Here is a 26929-nt window from a genome sequence, read left to right as displayed (position 1 = left end):
TTAAAAACCAAAATACTTGTATGCTGAACAAATGAGGCGTATTTTTAATTCAGCTTCCTGTGTTGTATGTGTCATTTTACTTTTTGATATTTGTCTTACGAAAGTCATACTTTCCGTTGGTGGAACAGGTGGTATTTAGAATGGTTTAAGTTTAATTGTATAGGTGATTGTGTAGGTTCCAGAGCTCAGGTTCTGACTCAGAAAGCTGCTTCACCCTCTGGTTTGAAGATTTCTGATAAAGAAGTTCTTTGGCTTGTTTGTGTCTTCAGTAGTTAATTACAGAATCCTACTATCCTAAAAAAAGCTTTACATGGATTTAAATGTAATTTCTCTAACACCTCACACTGAAAAGGTCTGTGCTATATGCATTTCACTGTTTGGATGTGCATGCAGATATTACATTTGACGTACATTTGTTTCCTAAAGCACTATACAGTTCAGATACACAAAAGTTGTCTCCTCAGTTGCTTGTTGCAGAGGGCTGGTAAATAAAACTGTGTGCATGTCATTAGTGACACACACTCATCTGCAGAAATTGGTGTGGTGGATTAGAAACTGTTTAGGATGATAGAATAACTGAAAATACTTGAACTTTTTTTGGAAATGACTGGGAATTCTTGACTTGCTTTCATAAGCTCTTGACTTTTTTGTGCCTTGTTTTAATCTGAATTTCTCTTTGCTGTAGTCGCCAGAGGTATGTTCTTGGAGACACGGCAATGCAGAAGATGGCTCAGTCCCATGTATTCCTGAGTGGTATAGGTGGCCTTGGCGTGGAGATTGGTAAGTTAGGTAACATTTATTTAAGCAGACACAAGTACCTGTAAACAGACTGTCTCGGAATACTTGTAAAGCTTATTTTAGATTTAATAAGCATGTCTGAAGTATCTGAGTGAATTTATGTATGTGTCATGTTTCTGACTAACATATCAGATGCAGGAAGGATCCTGGATTTTTCTCTAGTAAACTTTTTACTAGAATAATATTTCACATTTTACTTTAAAACATGCTTCCATGGGCCAGATTGCTTTACCCAAAATCATGTCTTAGGTGAAGGCTGAGAGTGGATAATCCAAGTTATCAGTACTATCAATCAGATAGACATCAGTATCAATGAATGTAATACAGAAGCAGCTGTAGCACAAATTATCCTCATGTAGGAACTGTGGGGGCAGAAGGTAGGAGAACAGATGAAATTTGGTGAAAAATGCGTAACTGCCCTGGTGCAAGAGACTCCATAACTATTTCCCTTACTCTTTATGAGCAAGACTTGTCTTGGCTGGTTCTTACCTGACTTACTACACTTCAGTTGGTTTTAATGGTACTCTGCACCAGATGCTGGAAGAGAGTCATGAAATTTTCCAGTTTATTGCCATTAGTGTCTCTGTAATCATGCCTGTGGGATGAGCAGCTGAAAAATTACAAATGTAGAGAGACTTTTTAACCTTGCTCATGTTTTCTGCTTTCAGTGGTGCTGTAGAATGCTTAAGCTGAATGCAAAAGAGAACAAACCTTTAAGATGTGAAGTTCTTAGCAATGACATTCTGTTAATGTCTACCCACGTAACTGTTCAATTAGAAATGTGCAAGATATCTGCAACAGTCCATCTCTCTGTTGTGTTCTGTTTGTTTGTTTTTTTCAGCCAAAAATATAATCCTGGCTGGAGTAAAGGTATGTAAACCAGTTCTGTCATTGTGGTTTTTTGGGTGAGAAGGAGGAAAAGGGAGAACACTACTAGGTAGCTAATGTTAAATTTCTGAAAGTGTCTTTCAGTAGAGCGATTGCAAAGCATTTGAAGACGTGGGGGTGAAAACTTTTAATAATCTGCATGCTGAAGTGGTACAGTCAGACTCTCACAGTGATGTCCACTGCACTCTGAAATACCTCGTGTAATATTTCAGTCAGCTGCTGATCAGACATTGAACCCTTTTGTACAAAGTGACCTCTCCTAAATGGAGTGGTACAAACTCAATAGCCAAACTATTCAAAATGTTAATCTACTTTGTCATCCTCCAGAATCCTTTTGTGTAGAAGTTAGAATGGTTGGATGTTTTAATCCAACAATTGCTTTTGTGCTGCTGTGATGAATTTTATTAGAAGTATTTTACAACTCTTCCAATCGAGAAGAAAAAGAAATCTTGTTTATAATTTTGGGAATCCATTAATTTACAGATTGCCCTTTAATCACAGTGTGGCAGAAATCATCCTCATTATTTAAATGCTGTCATCACTGCTAGCTGGGAGGAAAATGCTTAATGAAATGCATGTTGCAGATGCATTTCTGTCTCTCAAACGATAAGCTTTCTTGGAAGAGAGGTTGGAGAAGCTTGTTCTTACACATGGTACAACTGAATTTTCTGCAGTGCTACTCCTCCAGCATTCTCTGTGGGGTTTAATCCATCCTTCTGGGTGCTATGACGATGTACAGTTCTCCCAGTAAATGCTTTTTGCCAAACTTTCATAGGCTCTTACAGTTCATGACACCAGGCAGTGCACGAAATGGGATTTGGGGATCAACTTCTTCATCCATGAAGATGATATTACCAGTCAAAGAAACAGGTTGGTGAAGTCTTTGGAGTGAGGGAGGACTGAACTTGACTAGGAGTAAGTTTAATCAGCTGCAAAAATGGCAGTTCATTGTCTAAGAGCTGCTGATACATATCAAATAGTTCTTATACCCTTTCTCTGGAGTTACTGGCTTTGACTACAGTGCCCAGGTAGGTATTAGGGAAAGTCTAGTTTAGAACTGGAGTTCTGAGTCAAATATCTCACTTCTTGCAGTTTGGAATTTAGTCATCAGGGCCAGGGTGAGTTTCTTTGGGCTTTTTCAGCCATCTATGTGAGACTAGTAAAGAGTCGTGACACCAGATGATCATGAGTCCTGTGATATATTGGACAGAGCTTTTTTCCTCAAACCTGCTAGGAATTTAAGTGTGAATAAATGAGTTGGTGATTGTTGCTAGGAGACTTCTTGAGGGACTGTTGTAGGGCATGTGTGGTATGAAATTCTGTATTGAAAATACAATTTTGTAGATGCATAAAAAAACTTGAAAGTTGCTGTTCTTTCAGGGCTGAGGCCACACTTCATCGTATTGCAGAACTCAATCCATATGTCCATGTAGCAGCGTCAATTATGCCGCTAGATGAAACCACAGATCTGTCTTTTCTAAAGCAGTACCAGGTATGTCACTTTTAAGGCAGTTGTATGAAGTATTTTGCTCACAGCAAACAACTTGGATTTGTATTTTTTATATGATAAAATGAAACTGAACTAAAGTATGTTTTAAAATGATGTAAAGAAATAAGTAGGTCTTGTATTTGGACTAAGGAAATTGCCATACTTGTTTTTTCAAGGCTGAAACAGTGGGTTTGTGTTCCTAGCACTTTCTTATGACACGTAACATGGAATTTATTACAACAATAAATAGCTAGTTGAGATTGCCATACAATTTTTGTTGTTCAAAGGTGAAGTTGTGACTATTTTTGCAGCTACAGAGCACAGATGTTCTGCATATATTTTGTGTGCTGTATTGCAGGCAGTAGAAACTCAGGCTATATAATTAAACAGATCATTTATGTATGTATGTATATAATGAAATGTAAGCTCCTCTGTGCTGAAGTGAGGATGTTTTCAGTTGGTCAGTCAGCTGTCTCCTGCAAGTGTGCCTGGCCCAGTCTGACCTGGGAACTTTTACTGTGTGGCTATTGGTTATGCCCAAGCTCACCAAGTTTCTGAATGTCCCAGCTTTAATAAGCCATGTATAACTGAATGGGATGTGGTGCATATGCTTTGTAACCCAATACTATCCTAAGCTTTAAAAGAATGCTTGCAGAAATTGTACGTCTGCAGTTTGATAAGCACCAGTACTTGAAGCTTGTGCAGACTTCTTGGTGTGCACTGATGAGTAGTATTTGTGTTTGTTTTGCTAAGTTTCATCTTAAAATTCAAGATCTGCATTCTCTCTGAGATTACCTGTAACTGTTCTCATAACTATGCTAATTAGGTTTTGAGTTTCACAGCTGCAGTAAAAAAAAAGTGAGAATTTTCTGTTCCTGCTCTTGCTCATCCAGTTCCCAGAACTTGTGGAGCAGTAACCCATCTGTTCTAATGTAATGAGAAAACCAACTCAAAACTGCTTTCTCTGTTATGTGTGTGGGAAAGGAATCGGAACACCTGACCAACTTATTGTTAGTACTGTGTTTTTTCATAGCCTGAAGATGTTAATTGCTTTTGGTGTCTAACATATATGTCTGTTCTTGTTCACAGTGTGTCATATTGACTGAAGTAAGCCTGTTGCTGCAGAAAAAGATTAATGACTTCTGTCATGCTCAACAGCCACCTATTAAGGTAATAGAAATAAACACATGAATAATCTGTACGGTGAGCATTCTGAACCTCCATCATATTCTGGAGAAAGCTAGTTATGAGGTGTATAGCTCTATGCAGATAGCATGTTGATGGAGCAGTATGAGTTTTGGGAGTACAATACTCATAGCCTGTACATATGTCTGGTATTGTCTGGGTACCAGCCCAGATAACCATAGCTTGGTTCTTAACGACAGAAATATTTTATGAAGACATAGTTTTCACTGTGAACTTATAATTGTTCTGAAAGAACATGCTGAGACTGAATGTAACAGTGGTAGAAATGGCAATATTTCACTGTATGATTCTTGGGTTTTGTGTAGGGGTTCAGAAATGCTCATGCAGGTTCAACGTCTGTCATGAATGCTGTGCTATATAGTCAGTGGCTTGGGTGCATCTGACAGTTTTCCATGATAGAAGTTAAACCTGCTAGCCTCGGACAAGATCAAATGAGAGAGGTCATTTCTTTGCCTTGTGCTGCTTTAGGGATACTCACAAGTTTTATTTTCTCTCGTAGTTCATCAGTGCAGATGTATATGGAGTATGTTCACGTTTGTTTTGTGACTTTGGTGATGAATTTGAAGTGCTGGATACAACGGGAGAGGAGCCAAAGGAGATCTTCATTTCAAATATAACACAAGTAAGGGGTAGAAGTCATTGTGCTGCTTTATTTTTTTCTTTATGATGACTTGTTATTGGCTCTGTGACCAAAAGAACTGAAAAAGTTATCATAGGTAACTCCTTTATTATCACAGAACTGATGTGCTAGAAGTATTAGAGGCTGCAGTTTCAATAGGCAAAAAGACATGTGTCTACAATAAAGCATGACTTCTTTACACAAGACACTTTCCTCCTTGCTAACTTCGATATTTTTCACTTTCAGTCAAATCCTGGTATTGTTACTTGCCTTGAAAATCATCCACACAGGCTTGAAACAGGACAGTTCTTAACTTTTCGGGAAGTAAATGGAATGTCATGCTTAAATGGATCCACACACCAAATAACAGGTAAAATATTGCTGACTCCTTTGCAAGGTTTTTATTTTTTGATCTGTTTTAGCTCGCTATAATATAAGTTACTGTAGCCAGAGGAGTTCTGGGTTGTGTAGACCTCCAGTGAGCTTGCACAGAAAAACTGCTTTTTGGTGCAGAGGTCTTCCTAGCGTTGTCTTGACTCCATTTCCAATTTTCTAAAGTCTTTCAAAGTCATCTTGCTGCTTAAGGAGCAGTGGAAACTCTCAGCTAGTGAAAACTGGTTGGCAGTTTCTGAAGCTACTGTCATTAGTTTGCTCATTAAACTGTTTTGCTTTTTGAGGGTCCTGTAATGCCTGTGCTTTTGTCATGGTTTTGGACTAAATTAACACCACTTTGTGTGTCACAGTTTGCCTTGTTTCTTAGGTGACGATATAAATGTTCAGGGATGTCTTGACATCACTCTGTTTCTAAGCATGCTTTTGAAGTGATTCCCATGATTTATGTTTACCTGCTTTGGTCTGCATTATGCATGTCTCGAAGCATATTACTTGGTTCCTTGTGGACGCTGGGGAATTGCTCATTTCCCAGATCTGAATGCCTGTTTGTCTTGAGCAGAAAAGAGAGCAGGTGGGTGGGGGTTATTTTGTAGTCTGAGACAAAAACAGTACCCTTGAGCGTGGTTGAGTCTGTTTTCTCTAGACCCTTTTGTTTTGCTATTGTTGATGCTGTGTTCAGTTCTTCCTCTTTTCTTCTAATCACAGCTCTGCTTTCGGTCTCAGTTTTCCATGTATTAATCTGAATGTATTCCATGTATTTATCTGAATGATGCTTCAGATGGTGTGAGAGGAAAGATGCAACTTAAATGCTTCAGCTGCCCTTCTTGATTGCCTGTTATTTTAGTCACAGGGCTGCAGTCTTACTCTGAGCAGTGTACTGGATACTGCTGTGCACAGCCTAAACAAAACTAAGAGTCATTTCATTTTTGTTACAGAGCTGTGGTCATCAGAATTCTTGTTAAATCTGCTGCCACTTTAAAAAGCTTGTTTCGTAATAGATCATGTGAGACTAATACTTTAGTCCAGAAACTGGCAAGGAGGGACAATCCTGTTAGGAGGATCAGCTTTCAAAGAAGAGTTGCACACTACAAAATTACAGTAAAAAACCACTGGCAAAACCCCACTTTATTGTATACAGAATTGTAGCATCCAGTGACACTTTTAGTTGTCAGTCACTGTTTATTTTCTTTTCTTTTCAGTGGTGTCACCCTACTCCTTCAGCATTGGTGATACATCAGATATGGAGCCTTACTTACATGGAGGCATAGCTGTCCAAGTGAAGACGCCCAAGATGTTTTACTTTGTAAGTGTGTGCTTGAGGTAACCAGGTTTTTGAGTGTTAATGGTAGGAGCGCTGGAAGCAGAGTTCAGCAGTACATGATTTGGTTACCCTAATTTGAGTTTACACTAATTTTACTGGGTAAGAATAGTGGTACCAATTTACTAAAACCTAGAGAATAGGAAATACTTCAGTTACCTGCCAGTGTAGAGGTGTAGGGGGGAAGTCATGGGCAGCCTGTTGCTGTATTGCTGGGGACTCCATGAAGGTCTGCAAATATGTGATTTCTTGGTAGCCTTCTGAGAAGAAGAGGCAGTTAGATCTGTTTGTATAAAAGAGGTTGCAAGCCATATGGTATTATGGGCCTTCTTGGGCCAGCAGATAGTAGATTCTGTCTGCGCTCAAACATTCTTGTAAAAAGCTGGGAATGAGGACCAGCTGCTTCTGATCTGAAAATTCACAGCTCAATATCTTGTCTCTGGGATGAAGTAGTAGCTTCTTGTTCTTCCTGAGTTGGGAAGTTCTGCAAGCAAACATCCAGTTGCCTATAAAATCTCTGGTAGCTCACTTCAGAGCAGTTTGAGATGGGTCTTGCCATCTTGTGAAACATCTCTGACCATCTTTTGTTTAGCAAAACTTGCAGTAGATGATTATTTTATGCATCTTTGGTGGCATTAATAATGGAGAGTGTAATAGCAGTGCTAGTAAGAAAGGACATTTGGTCCTTAGTCTTTCTAGGAAGAGTATTGGTTTGTCAGGTAGCAGTGACTGTTGTGTCCTTAAGTGGATTTGTTGTCATGAATTCTATTTTTCCAGGAACGGTTGGAGAAGCAGATAACAAATCCGTTATGCCTCGTTGCAGATTTTAGCAAGCCTGAGGTAATTAGCATGTGGGGATTTGGATGTAAGTGCTTAAATGTTAAAACAACATGGAATGTAATATGCAGCTTTACGTATAGAACAATATTATTTCCTAACTCTGTTCTGTAGTAGTTAAATACGAGTTTGAAGTGTGAAATAAGAGTGAGGTATCAGTTTGTGTGGTCATAGAATATACATCATAGTTTAGATCAGTGTAGAGGCTTTTATCCATGATTTGCACCAAGCATATTGAAATGCACAGCTCAGCTCCCTCTGCTGTTTAAAACCTCAGTTTTTGATAAGTCTTTCAATTCATGGGAGTGTAAATTTTGCAAGCGACACAATGATTTTTCATGTATTTAATGATGTTTGGTTGATAAAACTCACACTGGCATCAAAGCTCTGATAATCATAAAAAGGTGATCATAGGTTAGTTGGAAACGGGAGTTAAAAGTGTAGGAATATTTTCTTTTTCCTTTGAAAAAATGTTTCAGAGGTGTTTTTAGAATCTCAGAGGAAGCTAGCAGTATTTGCCTCTAACACCATTTTAGTTAAGTATTATGAGCATGCAAGGTCTTGGGCTCATTAAAATCTTAAACTAAAAAAATGTTGATCTAATAATTTTTTTTTGGTTTGGGTTTGGTTCTTTTTTTTTTTTTTTTTTTTTATAATGTAAAGTCTGCCTTTTTTATAATGTAAAGTCTGACTTGCCTGTTTAGATTTTCTACTTTTGACCCTTAATGCTGGGTTTTGATACTGATGTTTGGCAAAATGCAATGCATATTGGGGTCTAGTTTAAAGAAGATTACTGCATTTTTCAATTTCAGAACTAAATTCTTTTGGGGACTTTTTAGTTGGACTTAGTTGAAGTGAGTACTGAATGTGTGTGAAGGGTATTGTATTACAACTGAGTAGTACTTTATAAACTCAGTTTGTAACGTGTTTCAAATTCAATTTTTAAGGCTATTTAATTTTGGAGGTTTTGAGTCGTACGGTTAAGAGATAAGGAAGTGAAATGGTAACAGAAGAGTTCAGATAGTTGTTTTTGTTTCCTTCAGTTTTCTCAAGTTTGTAATTGCTATTATTGTCTTAACAGGCACCTTTGCATATCCATGTTGCCATGCTTGCCTTGAACCACTTCCAGGAGAACTTTGGTCGTGGACCGAACATTGGGTAATGCAGCAATCTTGTCTCTGCTAAGCTTTGAATCAAAGAGGTCTCTCCTTTTAGTATAGTTATGGGTTTGATGTGCAGCAGGGTACCTTGTCTGTCTGGTACTTAATACATGGCATAGAAATGAAAAGTTGAAATCTAGATGAAGAATGTTACCTAATGCATGTCTGGTTTGTATCAGGACTTTCCCAATATAGTAATGGCACTTTCTGGGCATAAGTAGACAGAAAATGCTGGACAGAGTCCTGCTCTGTTCCAGTTTTTTCACATTGAGGGGTTAATATGGAGAAGTTATTTCAGGGATTCCTGAACTATCCCGTAGCTTATGGATTTAAAAAAAACCTCTAAAAGGTCTGAAGTATTTGGTTTTCATTTTCAGTTTTTTTATCAGCTGTATTTTTGATGTTCAACAAGATAAAACTACTTACAAAGTATAAATCTTGAGACTGGACTTGCACATGCACTTCTCCACTGGGACTCCTGTTCTTGAGCTAACTAACCTTTAGAAGTGCACCTTTAGTGCTCACTGCTGAAGCCAATACAAATTTCCTAACTTTTTCTACTGTATCCAGTGCTTTTTTCTTCCATCAGTTGTGTTTCTAGAAGGACCCTGAAATGTTTAAGTGGTCATTATTTTTTCTACCCTGGTGTCTAGATGCCTCCAAGATGCTGAGGAAATGCTGAAAATAGCCATGTCTATAAGTGAAACACTGGAAAACAAAGTGAGTAAGGAATTGTAGCCATTATGAGTGATTTTTGATGCACTTACTTACTTGCCTAAGATTATGCTTTAGTTGTTGGTCATTGTTCTGAACTTTGTATCCATCTTTAGATGGATCAGCTGGCTTTCTGAAGGCCATGTGAGGAAACAGAATGAATGGTGTTTCAACAAAGATTCAAATAAATGTTCAGCTGATGTGAAAGGCTGCATCCTGTGGCTATGTGAATCCAGTTTTTAGATAAATGCACATTGCAAGTACAGGGCATCCATTGGATCTGTCTTGGCTGGAAACATTTTTGCTAGTCAGAGTGAAAGAATTTTTCTGTCTTATACTGAAGAACAGGAGCATATGAAGCTGTCAAACACTGACTTGCTCAATTGAGGGGATAAATCTGTTGTTGTTATGTCTTATTTTTCAGCCTCAGGTGAATGGAGATGTAGTGAAATGGCTGTCTAGGACTGCTCAGGGATTTCTAGCTCCTTTGGCTGCAGCAGTAGGTGGTGTTGCGAGCCAGGAAGTCTTGAAAGCAGTAACAGGAAAATTTTCTCCATTGCAGCAGTGGGTAAGGCTGTCTTTGGTTTTGGATCTTTATTTTGACAGTGTTTTTACAAATGTATGGTTGATTCGTAAATGCCATATGATCGAAATAGCCTTAACTTCTGTAGTGGGGGCGGGGGGAGGACAGGGAGGAGACTTGAGACCAAATTTAGGAAAAAATATAATGTTGTTCTGTCTGCAATAAATGTGCAGCCAGTTTTAGTCAAAATTTTCGTATTTGGGGTTCAGACATCACATTCTTTTTTCTCCACAAGCAAGGAAAGCATTGGCCTGTCAGTGCATGGTTGTAAAGGTGTGATGTAGTCCAGATGCGAGCTTAACCTACTGTACATATGAACAGTGCTTTCAGACTCTCGGGATAAGTGTCAGAATAAAGTTAGATTAAAAAGCTTCATAGTCTAATTTGGAGATATGACATGCCTGACAGAAGTCAAAACCTTGCGGCTCATGTTTCAGTGAGCTTTTTTCCCCTCTCTGTCCAGGTGCTTTTTCCTGTCCAGTAAAAGCGTGAAGTGAACTGTGGGAACTGAATGCTAGTCTTCCACTAACAATAAAAACTTAGTGTTTCTAAATGTCTAGACTGTTGTACATCAAAAATATTTACTTCTGGTTTTTTTAAACAAAAATACCATGAATGACTTTCACAGGTTTTTACTGGGTTATTTTCTTTTTTTTTTTTTTTTTTTACAGCTGTATATAGATATGTTAGACATAGTAACACCTCTAGAAAAGATGGGCTCTGAAGAATTTCTCCCACGGTAAATATAACTACAGTCTGCTGTTTTATGTACTGTTCACATCTGAGCCTCAAGCAGGCATAGAAGAGGTGTTAGTTAGTTCAGTACTGCTTGCTGGAGGGACAAGTTTGGTGTTGAGAATGCGTGTCCTGTTTGAGTATGGGAGGAGTAGGAACTATAGGGGACTCACTCTGATTTTCTTAATTCATGTCAAAGTGCAGTTTGGCATCAATGATACTACTGTGCTAAATGGCAACTTACTACTCTTCTGTTTCTGTCTCCTACACCTGCATAGGGGAGATAGGTATGATGCCTTGAGAGCTTGTATTGGGGACTCTCTGTGCCAGAAGCTGCATGATTTGAATATTTTCTTGGTGAGTATGACTGACACTGTTAGACTTCCTGCAAATGCTTTGTCAATATGGCTAATGTCCACTGTCTTCAAAATAATGAGAGCAGCCCTGATGATGTGTGCCACTGCAGAATAAATGCTCCAAAATTATAATGGGGCTTGTCTATTATACTTGTCTTCATGGCGTTCACTTAGTTTCTGACGCTATAAATGTTGTTTTCTTTAGGTTGGCTGTGGAGCAATAGGCTGTGAAATGCTAAAAAACTTTGCACTCCTTGGTGTTGGTACTGGGCAAGACAAAGGATTGGTAAGTTACCTGTTAACCTCAGGGTCCTTTGCTTATTAAAAAGTAACATGACAAGGAATAATTAATTAGACTACTCAAAAATGTTGAAAGTCTCAGTGTTATTTCAGGTTGATCTCTGAGCAGAGACTAAAACAGCCTCGGCATGGAGTGGAAGTAGTGTGCAACTAATTGGAAGCAGAACACACTTCGAGCAGTCCTGCCGTATTTTGATTTTAAGACAAAATTTAAGCAGTCAGTATAGGCAGAGCTGTTAACCATTGTGGATGCCAACAGGAGTGCTTTGTTCAGTGCTATGCTTAAATTGTAACTTCAGCTGTTGCTTTCGCCCCTTCTGACTTAGGTTACAATTACAGATCCAGACTTGATAGAGAAATCCAACCTGAACAGGCAGTTTCTTTTTCGACCTCATCACATACAGGTAGGCTTTCTTGTTCAGTAAGCTTTCTGGACTGTTGTTCTATTTCCCCATCCTGTGTCTTGACTGAGAGCTGAACTTGCAAGTTTATGTACTTTTGTCCAGAAAAGAAGACAAAAACTGTAATGAAATCCAGTATCTTTTTAAACAATACCTAGAACAATGTTGGCATCCCACTTGTCACTAGTATCGGTTGAGTAAAATTGGCTGGTCTGATCTTGATTTGTGCTGATGCCTTTGACTAATGAAATCTCTCAAACTTGAGAATCGGATAAGGAATGCTGTGTTGCATAAGATGCTGCCATGGGTTAATATGCCAGAAACGCTTTACTCTGTACCACTGAAACTGGGGGAGGATAAAACAGAACAGCATACAATAGACAGCACTGGCAGAAGTGTTCTTAATAGCAGAGCTGTTGTTAATGGAACTTGACTGAAGTTGCTATTTTCTGACTTCAGTCTTCATTAAACTGGTAAATAACTTGGTAAAAACTGTACATTCAGTAAATGTGTGATACAGAAACTGTTAATTCCTTAGAAGCAGAGAGAAAATATCTCTGTACTTACAAACACAGCACAAAATAAAACAGGTGTCTTGGATCTTGACAGCAATGAGGAAAAGGTATTCCCCTGCCCAAAATCCAGGAGCTGAATGTTTTGCCTCCTGTTTATGTCTAGCAAATCTGGGAACAGATTACATTTTGGATGAGCAGATAAATGGAAGGTGAACTCTGCAAGCTTTCAGAAGCCACACTTTTCGTGAGTTCTGCTGTTCTAAGTGCTGAGCCCTAGATAATTGAAGGTAGTATGGCTAGAAATGTCAAGTAGGTTAAGAACTCTCTTTCGGTTTAGCTTCTGAAATTGGCTATGTGTGGAATGCCTTGCAGTAGTGCAATTCATGGATGTTTGATGTCTATACTGCATAGACATAGTTGCAATAACTAATGGATTTATCCTCTTGACAGTCATGAACTGCTCTTTTATGGCATTTTGGGAGTATGAGAGGCAACATGTGGCATCAGTCTCAGTTACTCAATACCTTTCTGATGCACTACTTCAAATAAAATAAAACTAGATTAATATGATATTTATAGTGAGGGAGGTACATGATTAATGAATTTCCTTTATTATATATTTTGTATACTAATATTTCTGTCAGTGAATTGTTGTCTGATCAGCAAATTAAGTTGATAATTCTTTCCAAGATATTTTTATCTGAATAACATTGAGATATATATATATGTATTTATACTTCCAGAAACCTAAAAGCTATACTGCAGCAGAAGCAACTCTGAACATCAATCCTTACTTAAAGATTGACTCATATATTAATAAAGTTTGTCCAGCCACTGAGAGCACATACAGCGATGAGTTCTATACCAAACAAGATGTGATTGTGACTGCTTTGGACAATGTTGAGGCAAGGAGATACATTGATAGGTAGGTTGTGGAAGGAGTTTCACGTTCTTATGTGAACTCTGTTTTTCCGTTAATCTTCTTGATCTGCTACTGCTTACAAGATGTGATAGCAAATTCCTCAGGTTTATCTTGCTCCCCTATAGGGAAGCTGGTTGGAGGAGGATGGGATTTATACTTGTGGTGGAAACCAGCTCTGCTGCTATGTGGCTCATACTGTTCACATGGCATACAATCTTGGCGTGAGTTCTTGGACATGAATATCTGTCAAGGTCTGATGAGGGAGGGGAGAATACTTTGGCAGTCTTAAAGTAGAATTATTTTTGTGTAAGAATGTGTATTTAAATTTATAAGTAGGGATGTTTACATTTAGAAAGAATTACTTATGTTTCTAATCCAGGTAGGCTCAGGTTTACAGTATCCTTATCCAACTTGAAATAGCTCTTGTTATTTAATATCTTATTTTTCTTCATTTATATAAATATTTCTTATTTAATCTCTCATCCTGAGTTGGGTATAAGCTTTTCACTCTTCTGAAAGTGTCTAAGGTCAATTCCGATTACACTCTGGTAATGTCTGCAAGGCAACAATGTAGTGATTACACTCTATTCCATCTTTCCATGTCAGTCGTTGTGTAGCAAACCTGCGTCCTCTTATAGACTCTGGAACTATGGGAACAAAAGGACACACAGAAGTTATTGTGCCCCATCTGACAGAGTCCTATAACAGTCATGTAAGTGTTTAAGACCATTACTTCCCTTTTGTGGCTAGTCCCATAATGCCCTCCAGCTCTTTAATCGTTCATGTATCTGTCTAAAATAAGTGGCCCATGTGAGCTGCTAAAGAGCAGTACTATTAAGAAACAATTACTTCCTTGGTTTCTGAAGAAAAGCTTAGAGGAAATAAATTTTGAGCAGACTGAAGATACCATGTTTGCTACCTATCTGATGATTACACCTAGGCCAATAACGATCCTCAAACTCTTGCAGTATCCTTCTCTTTAAGTTCTTGTGAAACTGCCTTTTTAAGGTAGAAATTCACTGGTTGAGGACACCACTGGTGCACGTGGACACAGAGACAGGATTTTGAGTGTCACAATGGTCCTGATAAGGTCCACAACAAAAAAAGTCTTTCTGGCCTTGAGCGCAAGGGTGAGAGTGTATGTGAATGCAGACTGCACACCCTGGAAAAGCTGGCTGGTGATTTCTTCTGTTGTTCGTGTTTCAGGGTTCAATTTCGCTTTCCAGTGTTGAGTTAGACTATTCTTCATAAATAGGAAATGATGTTAGTGTTCATAAAACAAATTCTGTTCTAAGCATAAATATGCCACCTTGTATTTTATAACAGTTTGAGTTTTAAATAGTCTAGAAATTCTTGGTGCTATTATTAGCAATAAACTTGAATAAGTCTGCATTTACACACAACTCTCCTTAATTACAGCGGGATCCACCAGAAGAGGAAATACCTTTTTGCACCTTGAAGTCTTTCCCAGCTGCCATTGAGCATACAATACAGTGGGCAAGAGATAAGGTAAGGGAATAAGCTTACTGGCATTCAGCATAACTTACTGTATATTTGGAAACATGGGGGATCTCTTACATTTCTTGCAAAATGCCATATTTTTTCTTTTTATTTTCTAGTTTGAAAGTTCATTTTCTCACAAGCCTTCATTGTTTAACAAATTCTGGCAAACCTATCCATCTGCAGAAGAAGTTTTACAGGTAGGGGAATCTTGCCAGGCTAAAATACAGGGTTTAAACTAATGCTTTATGGATTTTGTTTCTATTTAAGTTCAGTGAGATTTGGGTTATTTTCTGACTTTATTCAAAAAAGAGACAAAGTCTCTTGTGGATGGGCTGCTTCTCTAGCTCATGTGTGCTCTGTATGCCATGTAGAAATAGCAGAAATACTGAGGTACTGCTAGTGAGTGTATAGTAGATGTCACACTGATGTGCAACTAGCTGGGAAAAATGAAGGGAACACTTAGTTTCAACTGAATTCAACTATGTAATAAATTAGACTGAATTGTTTAATATCTATCTTTTGTGAGACTGTAATGGCCTATTGTCCATTGGGCTGGGTGGAAATAAGTAGACCACAGTACCTGGGGAAAAATCCCAGTGGAAAGGATCACATAAAGGATAGTCTTTCACAAAGTAACCTTCTGTTTCCTTTTGCTGTAACTTACTAAAAACATATTTACTGGTTTTGACTGGATTGGGAGGAATCTTGTTTGTTTTAACATTTTCATATTTTCTTCTCTATCTAGAGAATAAAATCAGGGGAGAGCTTAGAAGGCTGTTTTCATGTTATTAAAACACTCAGTAGAAGACCCCGAAGTTGGACTCAGTGTGTGGAACTAGCAAGAGTGAAATTTGAGAAGTATTTTAGCCATAAGGTAGGTAAGACCTGGAAGTGAGGTGGTGCTAGACTGATGAGGATCTTAGAAAACTCGTAGATGTCACAGAAAGGTCAGCTGAAACAAGAGCCAGTCATTCTGAGAATCTGGTCCACAGTGTTGCTTAAAGTGTATGTGCATGTAATCTTGTAGGAATGATGTGATCATGGTGCTGTGTGTTAATAAACATACAAATCTGTGCATATGTAGCCCTGCTGGTAGTTGTCACCTTGAGGAAACATTGCATTCCCAATTGTGAATCGGTGTGCAAGAATCCTAAAGTGACCACAGGGTGGGGGAACACTTTGCTTGTTGGAGTGTCTTGCTTGGTCTTTGGACGAATGTGGTCACATTGTCATCTTTGTCCTGTGAATGAATGGGCAAATCACTCTATCTAGCAGTACTCGTATTTTTAAGCTCTCCGTCTTGACACAGGTGTCCTAGAGTGTGATGATGTCAAACTGTATATGTCAAATTAATAAATGTACTCTGGCTTTCCCTCTAGGCTCTTCAGCTCCTTCATTCATTTCCTCTTGATACACGACTAAAAGATGGAAGTAAGTACAAATGCCCCATTGTGCCAGTTGTGAATTAACGGTATACGTCGTGTATTGCTGTTCCTGATTACCTTTAGGATTTCATCTTAAGTCTGTCTTCCTACTAGGTTTGTTTTGGCAGTCACCAAAGAGGCCACCTTTCCCAGTGAAGTTTGAATTTAGTGATCCTTTGTAAGTATGGTACTGTCATGGTTGTGTTTTACAGCATTCTATAAAACTCACCCTACAGCAGAAAGTGCAAGGCAGTGGCTTTGTAGCACTAGAAGCTGGTACTTGGTAGGTACTAGTACCTAGTCTTAATGCTGTGGCAGATTCGTGAGCTGCCTCATGCTTTCACTGCAGGTAATTTAACTTTCACTGATAAGGGATTGGAGTGTGCTGTGGGAATTTCTGGCAAGTTCTAAGCCATTTAACATGAAATGGCTTAGAACAACCCACTTCATTTATTGTGTAACTACAAAATTACTGAGTTGTTGCTGTTGTATCCCCCTGCCCCCATCAGCCTGCATCATGAAATGGAGGATGTGCCAAATTAAATTGACTACGTCAAATGACCTAGTGGAGGGACCCCTTTTCTTCTTCACAATTTGGATCTGATCTAGATGGCTTGGGTATTAGAGGTAATTTTTGAAAATTATGCAGTTGAGGGACTGAAAAGCCTTTATCTGCTGAATGTCTACACCTGCTTTGAGAAACTGGATCACCATTTTTAGTTTGAGTGAAAACTGAGATCATGGCAAATATCAAAGTATTGCTAAGGTGAAACTTCATATTATCATATTGGTGTCATGTGAACATTTGTTTTCTTGACTGCAGAGGTTAAGTGATACAGTTTTTGTTAAATAACTCTTCACTCATCAAAGTTTGCTTAGTTTTGGGGATGACTTCCAAGACCCTCAAAATCTGTCATCTGTTTTGTACTGTGTGGGCTGAAGGGTGGAAATTCTGTTTCTTTGTGTGTGTTTTCAAGACCTTTTTGAATATGATTGCAAGCCTTTGAGCAACTGAAGTAAAAAATCAATGAAACAAATAAGTATCTTCCTCTTTTCTTTAGGCACTATGGTTTCATTGTGAGCGCAGCAAAACTCTTTGCAACAGTGTACTGTGTTCCTTTTACAGAAAAGGTAATCCATACTGTAACAGTGTTCCCATCGCATAACTCAGATGTATGTGTTCAGTTTTGGCCCAATGTCCAGTTGCCAATTCTTTGCACGAACTCATTAAAGTGATTCTTGAAGTAATCTCTCCTTCAGCACTGGCTGTTCAGTAGCTGCTTACTTTTAGTCACCTTTGTTGAAATCCTTAACCTGGAGAAGAAATGGGTAGTGTATTGGGTATTTTCAGTAAACACTGAAATCAGGAATTCTTATTTTGATGGACCTATTTCCTGTCCAGTATAGGAACTGAACTGAAAGAACGTCTCTTAAAGGCATTTTTTTAATTGTCTTAGCTATGGTCTGGGAGCTTTATTTCTTATTACTCACAGCCCCTGTTCGTTGCTTATCCCTTGTTTTTCTTGTTATTACCTGATTTCTTTACTAATTGGATTTTCCTGTAAGTTATGTTTACACTTCAATTCTTGTTCAGTTTTCAAGTGCCAGGCACTTCACACCACTATGGTTCACTGTGGCAACTGAAATGTCACTTGGTGTTTCAGTGATGATGTTTCATTGTTGAATATTTGTGGGATTTTTTGGGTTTGGTATTCTTTGAAATGTTACTGGATATACAGGCTTTCTGTGGGGACCTTTTTGAGTTGATGTGAATTTAAATTCTTTTGTTGTTTTGGTGTTTTTTGGTTTTTTTTTTTCAAAACCATAACAGGATTTTTCAGAGGAAACTATTTTGAAGATTATTTCAGCTGTGAAGGTACCAGAGTTCAGACCTTCAAACAAAGTAAGTGTCATATTTAGTTTAAAGAAAAAAGATAAATCCACAAGCAATGCCCCACATCTCCAACTACTTCTTGTGTTGATGCTGATCAGAAATAAGCACAAATTAAAATGTGTTTTGGAGAAACAAGAGCGTGGCATAGGGGACTGCTTTAACTTCATATAACTAAGGTGTCTGTATGCCAGATGCTGAATGCAGGATGTTGCTTTTTGCAAATGATATGTTGTAGCATTTTTTTCCATGGATGAGTGTGATTATTGTAAGTTTGCAAGCTTTTTTTTAAGTTTATAGGAGTCAATGCTATTTTGATAAAAGAAGTGAAAGTTTACACAGCAACTTTAAAGCAATCCAAAGCTAGTGTCAATTTGTTATTTCTTTCTGGGTAATATAAATGAAGTGTCATTAGTTTTATTTTTGAAGTGTTAACTTCAAAACAGCTGAAGTGTTATTGTGTGGTGGCTGGCATTTGTCATCATTTAAAATTAGCATATATTCCAGGGTGTTTTCATATTTTCTTGCCCATTGTTAACACTTGTTTCATGAATGCTTGCCTTGTGAGACAAAATCGATATTTTGACTCAAAATCACACAATGGTTGAAGTTGGAAGGGACCTCTGGAGGCTACCTAGTTCAGTCCCCTTGCTTAGGCAGGGGCAGCTCCAGCAGGTCATCAAGAACTGTGTCCCATTGGGTTTTGAGTGCCTCTAAGGATGGAGACTTCACAGCTTCTCTGTTACCTGTGCTAGTGTTCAACCATCCTCACAGTTTTGGGTTGTTTTTTTGTTGGTTGGTTGGTTGGTTGGTTTTTGTTGTGTGGGTTTTTTCTCTGTGTGTGGGTTTGGCTTGTTCTTTTTTTTTTTTTTTTTTTTTTTTTGGGGTTTTTTTTGGGTTTTTTTTTTTTGGGTGGGTTTGGTTTTTTTTTTTTTTTTTTTTTTTTTTTTTTGTGGGGTTTTTTTGTGGGGGTTTTTTTTTTTGTTTGTTTGTTTTGTTTTCTTTTTTATTTAAAGAATTTTTGTATGTTTCTTGAAGAATTTTATGCACTTCAATTTGTGCCCATACCCACTGGTCCTGTCACTGGGCACCAGTGAATAGAGTCTGGCTCTGCCTTCTGTACTTTCCCCTCCATCAGATGTTCATACTCACTGATAAGATCCCACTGAGCCTCCTCTTCTCCAGGCTGAACTGTCCCAGCTCTCTCAGCTTCTCCTTGTAGGAGAGGTGCTTCAGTACTTTAAGGATCTTTGTGGCCTTTGGCTGGACTTGCTCCAGTAAGCCTGTGTCTCTTTAACTGGGGAGGAAAGATTGCAGGGAAGACAGGAAATCTAGTACACTTCACACTTGTGTTATACAAAGTTTGTGTGTTTTATTACTCAAGCACTGCACACACTTGCAGGTTGTACAGACTGATGAAACTGCAAGAAAACCAGATCATATTCCAGTCAGCAGTGAGGATGAAAGAAATGCTATTTTCCAGCTGGAGAAGTCTATACTATCCAATGAAGCTCTGGAAAGTGAGTAGTGCAAACTAGCTTCATAGCTTAGTAACATCTTGCTATTGTACTGGCAGTAGTGTCACATTCAGGTCTTTGGATAAAGCAGTTTCTAATTCTGCAACAAGCAGGTATCTGGTACCTAAAGCTTTCTGAAGTGCCATACAGGTAAGTGTCCTTAGTGCTTGATTGTACCCTGTGCTTCTGTATTTCTGAGATTCCTGCAAGTGTTAGGGTTCTCTGTTATACTTACATGTAAATACAACCCTGATGACAGCGAGCAGGCAGCAGGGAATTGAACTCTAAGGAGGGAAAGGGTACTGGCTAGATCCCAGAAAGTGATTCTGCTATGTTCTCATATCAGCTGAGAGCTGGTACTTACAGGAATCAATCTGAAATTATCCCAAATATTGAAGACTGTTAGAATCTTCTTCAGCATCTTCTAGATATGTTAAAATGAGGATGCTTGAATCCATTTTTATGCCTGGCTGCATGCAGGGGTCATTAGACAACAGCTACATGCACGCATTTTTAGCCTGTGAACGCACAGGAGAAAGCTTAGATTAGTTTAGCTCTGACTTATTGCATGGAGGGTGAACCCTAATCTCTATCTCCCATGCTACTGAGTTCCCTAGTGAAATGGTTACAAATAAACAAAGCTTATAGAGGGAATTCTCACAGGATGGAGCTGAATAAGAAACATCCATTGGACTTTCCATAGTCTATTCCTGGCGTTGCAAGGAAAATAAAATTATGGAGCTCTGTTGATACTTCTTTGATTACTCACTTTTAACAACTGATAGGGGCATTTCTGCTTCTGGTATGGGGAAAGAGAGTTGTTTGTGAGGCATCAAGATCCAGAATATGAAATTTTTAATTTGTTAAGGTTCTAGTTCCCTATAACTTAAGTTTAGAACATCTTCAGTTTTCTAATAATACTTTTTGCTCCTTTTTTCTTTTCTTTTTTTTTTTTTTCTTATGAGCAGATGACTTGCAAATGAAGCCTATTTCCTTTGAAAAAGATGATGATAGTAATGGGCATATGGATTTCATAACAGCAGCATCAAACTTGCGAGCCAAGATGTACAACATTGAACCAGCAGATAGGTTCAAAACAAAACGCATTGCTGGAAAGATTATTCCTGCAATTGCAACAGCTACTGCTGCAGTGTCAGGGCTGGTGAGTATGCTTTTTAAAATGCTTAAAATGCACATTTCTTTCTCTTACTGTTTCTTGCCTAAAACCACTGTTGTTTGGGTATTGATTAGCACTACCCTGACAGCCTTGTTAAAGAAGAGGGTTTATTTCAAACTTAGTAATCTTTTTTTCCCCTGTACCAATAGAAAAGGTCACTCTTGGTTCTAGATCTGGTAAGCCCTTGGTGGTTTTATTTTTGATTTGCTGACCAGAAAGAGGAGTTGAAGATCAGCATTTTGGCCTGTTCTCTGCAATGTATATTTCTGAAATATTTCCCATAGCAGCAACAGAATTTATTTCTGTGGCATATGGGATTGCATTTCCAGATGTGATTTACTCTGCCAATTGGAGAAAGGCTGATCTCATTAACAGCTTACTCTGTAGTTGCAGGCCTCTTGCCTAAACTAGTTGATAACATAGTACCTAAAACCTGTGTTTGGTCTCATGGAAGTATGGGATTCTTATTTACTGCAGGTTGCACTGGAACTCATCAAAGTTGTTGGTGGCTATACAGCTGATGCATACAAGAACTGTTTTCTGAATCTAGCCATTCCCATAATGGTCTTTACAGAAACTGCTGAAGTAAGAAGAACGGAAATCAGGTAGGAAGGGCAATGGCAGAAGGGTGGTATTTGGAAACCTGGAAATGGATGCTTAGAATTTGGTGCGCCATTACAAGTGTGAAGTTTGTACAGTTATTAAATCCAGATAACCAAATGAAGGCCCTGTGTGCTCGCGTATCAGAACTATGATGCAACCACAGTTCATTCTTAGTATGTCAAAGTGTTCCATAATGCATTGCATAAGAAATTGTTTGGAAAATGCAGCACATACTCTTCTGTCCTGTTTTTAAAGTAGTGGTTTTAAGGGCTTAGTTTTCTTTTCAGTGGAAGCTGTTGCTTGTGAAACTTTAAAAAATCTAGTGAGTTAGATGTGTAGTGTGGTTATTAATGACCATCCTGTCTGTACAGATTGGACGCACTTGTGCATCTTAGTCAATACAAGAGATATTCAAGATATTCCTGTATTCAATACAAGACCTTCAAGTAGGTCTGAAAACTCAGTAAGTTCTTTGCCAGATATTATGTTTACTCAGAGTTCTTAGTGTGTCTTGTGCTTAGGTCAGAGGGCTGGAGAAATGGCAGCAGAGAGGGAAGAGAATTTTGCTCAAGATAAAAAAACAAGTTGCTAGAAGACATAGCAGTTCCTCAGTGTGTGCTTAAAGGAAGTGCCTGAGTTTGTGTTCTACAGTAACAAAAACCTTACTCTTTTAAAACAGAAATGGGTTGTCATTTACAATCTGGGACAGGTGGACAATTTATGGGAAAGAGGATTTTACTCTGTTGGACTTCATAAATGCTGTCAGAGTAAGTTATCCATTGTACTGGCTTAATACAAGATGAGAGAAAAGAGTTTTCGTGGTTTGAGTTGTTGGTTTGGGGTTTTTTGGTTTGTTGTTGGGTTTTTTTGGTTGTTGGTTTGTTGTTGTTTTGGGTTTTTTTGGGTTTTTTTTTAGTTTTATCGAAACTAAAATAATTCTAGAAAGAATTTATGTCAATGGGAATGTCTTTAACTAAACATGTCCAAACCTATTTTAAGATTCTTTAATTCAACTAGCTTAAATGTATCTTAATAAAACTTCTGTCAATATCCATGCATTAGCAAGCTTTCTGGTTAGGATTTTATGGTTTTGAAAACTTAGTTGTAGTATTAGCAGTAATAGTATCTGCTGGGTTATGCAGCTGACATAGTCCTCTAATAAGTTTTAATTTGTGAATTCCAGGAGAAATATGGAATTGAACCAACTATGGTTGTACAGGGAGTCAAAATGCTGTATGTTCCTGTGATGCCAGGTCATATTAAAAGATTAAAGCTGACGTAAGTATAACTGGAAAATGGATTGAGGAATGTGATTGCATGTAAAAATTATGTTCACTGGTTGTATCGTAAAGACGTGTGCCTGACAGCAATGTTTATTCTCAAAGTGGTTGCTAGTCATTAATATTTGGGAAAGAAAAGAGGTAATTTCTTCTTTTGCGGGGGGGAGACAAAAGAGAAAGTGAATTAACTCCTGTAGTGAGGACAGGAGACATCCAAAATGCTGCTGTAACTAATGAATGCTAGAATGAGAAATCCAAAGAAGTCTGACAGTAAGCTGGGTATTTTGAGGGATGGGGGATGAAGAATGTACCTTGGTTCAAGCTGAACAAGACTAAATAAACATTTTTAAACTGGCTTAAAAACTAATGGTGATATTTAGCAACTCACCTCAAAGAATGGGAACACTTACTTAGGAAGGAGTTAATGTATTGGTTGCAAACTGAGATTTCTGGAAGTCTGTTCAGTTCATAATAATTCCTTGAGATTCTAGCTCACTTTAGCCCTTTTAAACACAAGGCTTTACAGTGCCACTCACTGACAGGAAATTGGAGTCTAAAGACTGGAAGTTTAGGAGGATGTGAGAGCAGAGCGTTGGTTTTGACTGATAGTCTTTTGCAAAGTAACAGCCAGATCTCACCTAGGTTTAGTTCTACCTTATATATTGATTGAACTCTTTTAGCTCAAAATTTGTTCCTTGCAGCAGCTGTGAACTGTATGCTGGGTCAGTGTTCACAGGCTTTGCTAGAGTAAGTAGATCAGTACCATTCTGAAGGTTTGCCAGGAGGTAATGCCAGGCAAAGTAGTATATGCTGTGGGCAAGCTACTTCCAACTTCCGGGGAGAGAAGAGCCTCTAGGATGGTCCTGCCTTTAGAATGCCTAGCACATTCATAAATTTACAGCCTATCTCAAAATAAGTTGTTTATATTCCTTCTCCTACAGCTGTATAAATCATTTTGAGTGGTGTGTGTAATGAAGGCAAAAGCAAGGTGTGAAGCTGGCTTCTTGTGAATGTCAGGATTTATAATCCTGAGACCCTGTTCAAGCTTTCCGTGTAGTTACAGCAGCTTGGTGTTCTGTTACAAACAGTCCCAAAAGCTTTATAAGGTATTTGCACAGAAAACTTTAGTCTTGCTTGTGTGGTTTTTTTCTTAAGTGTTTAAAATCGTTCTTTCCCTGTATTATGACAAGCAGTACAAGACTCTTGTCTTAATTTCAGAATTACAGCACTGACTGGTAGCATACTCCTTAAAAACAAGTTTTAGAGACATAATTACCTGCCTTCCTCTGTAGCTTGGGACTTCATTATGCCGATGGGTATGATCTCAGTATCTTTGCTGAGAAGAGGCTAATGCTTTGTGTTCTTGCAAGGGAACAAGTACTTTGGGGGAAGCAGCTTTTTGACCTGTGTGCTAAAGCATAACCAGAAGTGAAATCCTTCTCTAAGTGACCTGTGAGGATTAGAAATGAGTGATTGTATTCCCCCAGCCTCTTAGCATTTGAACTCATGAACTAGTGCTCCAAGATGTCAAGAAAATAATTTTGAGATATCCAAAGATACGCAATGAAAGTGAGGTTGGTTGATCTCCTAGTTCAGTATTTTATTGCGCAATTTCCAAGCAATAGCTATAGCTTTTGAGACTATGGAGAGCAAAGGGGGAAGACGTGACATGCTTACCTAGTTTAAGCTCACATTGTGGTCATGAAGGAAGAAGTCCTAGGTCCTGGCTGGTTTTTTTTTTTCTCCCTCATTGCTGTTCACCTTTGAAATTTAAGGACTTAACAAGTTTTAACTCCAGTAGAACTACTTTCCATCAGAACTGTCTGTCTAGTGTCTGCACTGGAGTGGTTCTACCTCATAACATATTAAGAACAGCCATTATTGCTAGACTGAGGACTTGTACTCCTCCTTGTTGACCAAACTTCTGCACAGAAAGCTAAATTTGCCTTGTGTTTCAGTAGGATGCCAAAGAGCAGTTCTGTTGGTGAGGAATCCCATCCAAAACTGTCTATCTTCTCTTCTTTGTTGCAGTAAGCACTTGTTAATGAACAATGTAATCACTCACTAACAGGCCGTCTATCATGAAAATGGAATACCATTTGCTGTACCTCAGGTGGAGGGCCAGATTTTGTATCAAAATTAAAAGGGATCTTATTCTTCATTTTAATCTGATTTCTAGTATGTTGGGCTTCATTGCTGGCAGTGAAATTCATCCTAGCCTGGCCCTGAATTCCCACTGCCAATCCTCCTTCTGGTATGTTAAACTGTACTTCATTTCCTTGTAGGATGCAAAAGCTTGTGAAACCATCAGCTGATAAGAAGTATGTGGATTTGACAGTGTCATTTGCTCCAGAGACCGATGGAGAGGAAGACTTGCCAGGGCCCCCAGTGAGATACTACTTTGTTCAGGAAGACAATTGATGGTAGAGACACAGAAGTCACTCCTGGACCATTGTTCTGAAAGGAGTGTGCTAATTTTCGGCTATTAAAGATGGTACTATATATTTCTTTTTGGTGAGGCCTTAATTAAAACAAATGGTGAAAATCAGTGGATTTGCACTGAAGACAAACTGGATTTATGTTTCATCTGCTCCTGTTTTCTTCAAACCTGTTTGTTCAAAGGAGGATTGGTCACTCCATGAGATGGAATGTCTAGTACAGTCCTTACCTTAAAGACAAGATTTGTGTTGATTTGTGGGGAGCTGAAGAAAGCAAGAAGAATGGTGAACCTAACAAATGGTTTCCATGTGCAAATTAGGTGCTGCTTAGAGAAGAGAGCAGAAAATAGGGAGACTGACATTTTATGATACTTCTGGTGTTCTAAGAAAATCTAAAATCCATCTCATGTTACTTAATTCTCAAACAAGAATTTCATTCTTGCCACCTACATGAGAGATTTAATCTATCCAAAAGGTTTGAACTCCCACTTAAAAGCAGATGAGCAGCTTTATTGTGCTGTTGGTGCTCTCTGCTGAACAGTTAGTGATGCTGGGTGTCAGAGCAGCTGCCTTATGTTGGTCTCAACGTGGAAGCACTGGGAGGCAGGTCTTGACTTCAGGGGAGCTGTGACCATTTACACCTGCTCAGGAGAGCTGGAACAGTTGGTTATCTGCACTAAGACTGTTCTTTGCAGAATACTGCAATATGGGGAAGGTGGAAACCTATTGGAGAGCTGAGTTAACACTTTCAACAATAAAACTTTGTCTTCAGGAAAGAGAAGATGATTGATGTGGTTGAGCCTTTCTGTCCTCACCAAATTAAAAATTCTGTAGCAAATGAGTTTAAAAGGAAGAAAAAGCAAATGGCTCTAGACGTTTGTCATAGCGAACACTGTTTCCTCAGCTGCTCCTTTTGGTACCATACCCTTATCGCAAATGGTTGTGCTGTACACCTGTCCACAGCACAAGTCTGAGTTGCACTGAACACTGAGGCTTTTATCAGTCAGTTACTAGGATATCCAAGTATAAAGAAACAGCTAAATTAGACATAATTACGGATGAGCTTTGCTGCTGTGGTGAGGCAGAGGTGTGTTAGAGAAACATCTGTGACACCACCTTATGTTCTCAATCATTTGAACATTGGATAGTTGAACTGGTAATTCTCTTTTCTGGTTTTTTTTTGTTTTTTCTTTTCCCAATGATGATAGAGTGAGGTTAGAATAAAACTATGAATGGCAAATCTTTTAATGTGTTTAAGCTTCAGAGATTGTGATTGCACATTATCTCCAGCAGCTGTTGCAAAAGCTATTGACTACTTAGCTATTTATTCTCAATCGTAAGTTATTAAGCTCTAGGGATATATATATTCACATTAAAATTAGTGAACATTGTTGGCTGGGAATTTTACCTCTCCTTTTTTCCCTTCTCAGTTGTAGTCAAGAATAACAGCTGCTAGGCTAGGAACTTGAACACCAGGATATATGAACATATGAACTGGATAGATGGAATCAACACAATTATTCCAATATTTGGGATTTAGTCTTACATGCAGGATACCTTCTGGAAGATGTATATAGTTTTACAGTCAGTCTAAGTTTATAGATATAATTTTCTAGGTTAATAGTGCTTTTTAAGATATCTAAATTTTTTTTTTTTAAGAACTTCGTTTAGAGAAAGTTTTTGAAACAGGAGAAAATACTACATTTTAGAGTGCAGAGGTGGCAGAAGCAGACAGTATGTTTCTGCTTCTAAATAACTGTGTTTCACCATGGCAGTATTAGAATCTGAACTCAAATCACTAATTAGTGCTAAGAATCACTTAAAGGTTTAAGTCAAGTGAAAAGCACCGTCACCTCTCACAA

At 38.3% G+C, this 26929-nt stretch overlaps 1 protein-coding gene across 1 annotated transcript; it reads left to right on the top strand.

Annotated features, from left to right (window-relative positions):
• Window positions 1–680: 680 nt before the first annotated feature.
• Window positions 681–25518, top strand: UBA6 (ubiquitin-like modifier activating enzyme 6; the record flags this gene model as incomplete). The annotated part of the gene is made up of 31 exons (XM_010016433.1): window positions 681–780; window positions 1640–1668; window positions 2462–2556; window positions 3067–3178; window positions 4265–4345; window positions 4881–5003; window positions 5247–5370; window positions 6593–6696; window positions 7489–7551; window positions 8630–8706; window positions 9362–9428; window positions 9847–9990; window positions 10677–10744; window positions 11019–11097; window positions 11302–11382; window positions 11723–11800; window positions 13056–13237; window positions 13841–13946; window positions 14654–14743; window positions 14854–14934; window positions 15483–15611; window positions 16117–16168; window positions 16276–16339; window positions 17223–17292; window positions 17993–18064; window positions 19455–19572; window positions 20538–20731; window positions 21224–21351; window positions 22029–22116; window positions 22533–22627; window positions 24915–25518. Coding segments are annotated over 31 exons (3030 nt in total), but the record flags the coding sequence as incomplete, so codon positions are not given.
• Window positions 25519–26929: the final 1411 nt, after the last annotated feature.

The sequence above is a fragment of the Nestor notabilis genome, unplaced genomic scaffold, assembly GCF_000696875.1.
Source record: "Nestor notabilis isolate BGI_N333 unplaced genomic scaffold, ASM69687v1 scaffold15026, whole genome shotgun sequence".
NCBI classification, from domain to species: Eukaryota; Metazoa; Chordata; class Aves; order Psittaciformes; family Psittacidae; genus Nestor; species Nestor notabilis.
This window is presented reverse-complemented; position numbering and strand designations above follow the sequence as displayed.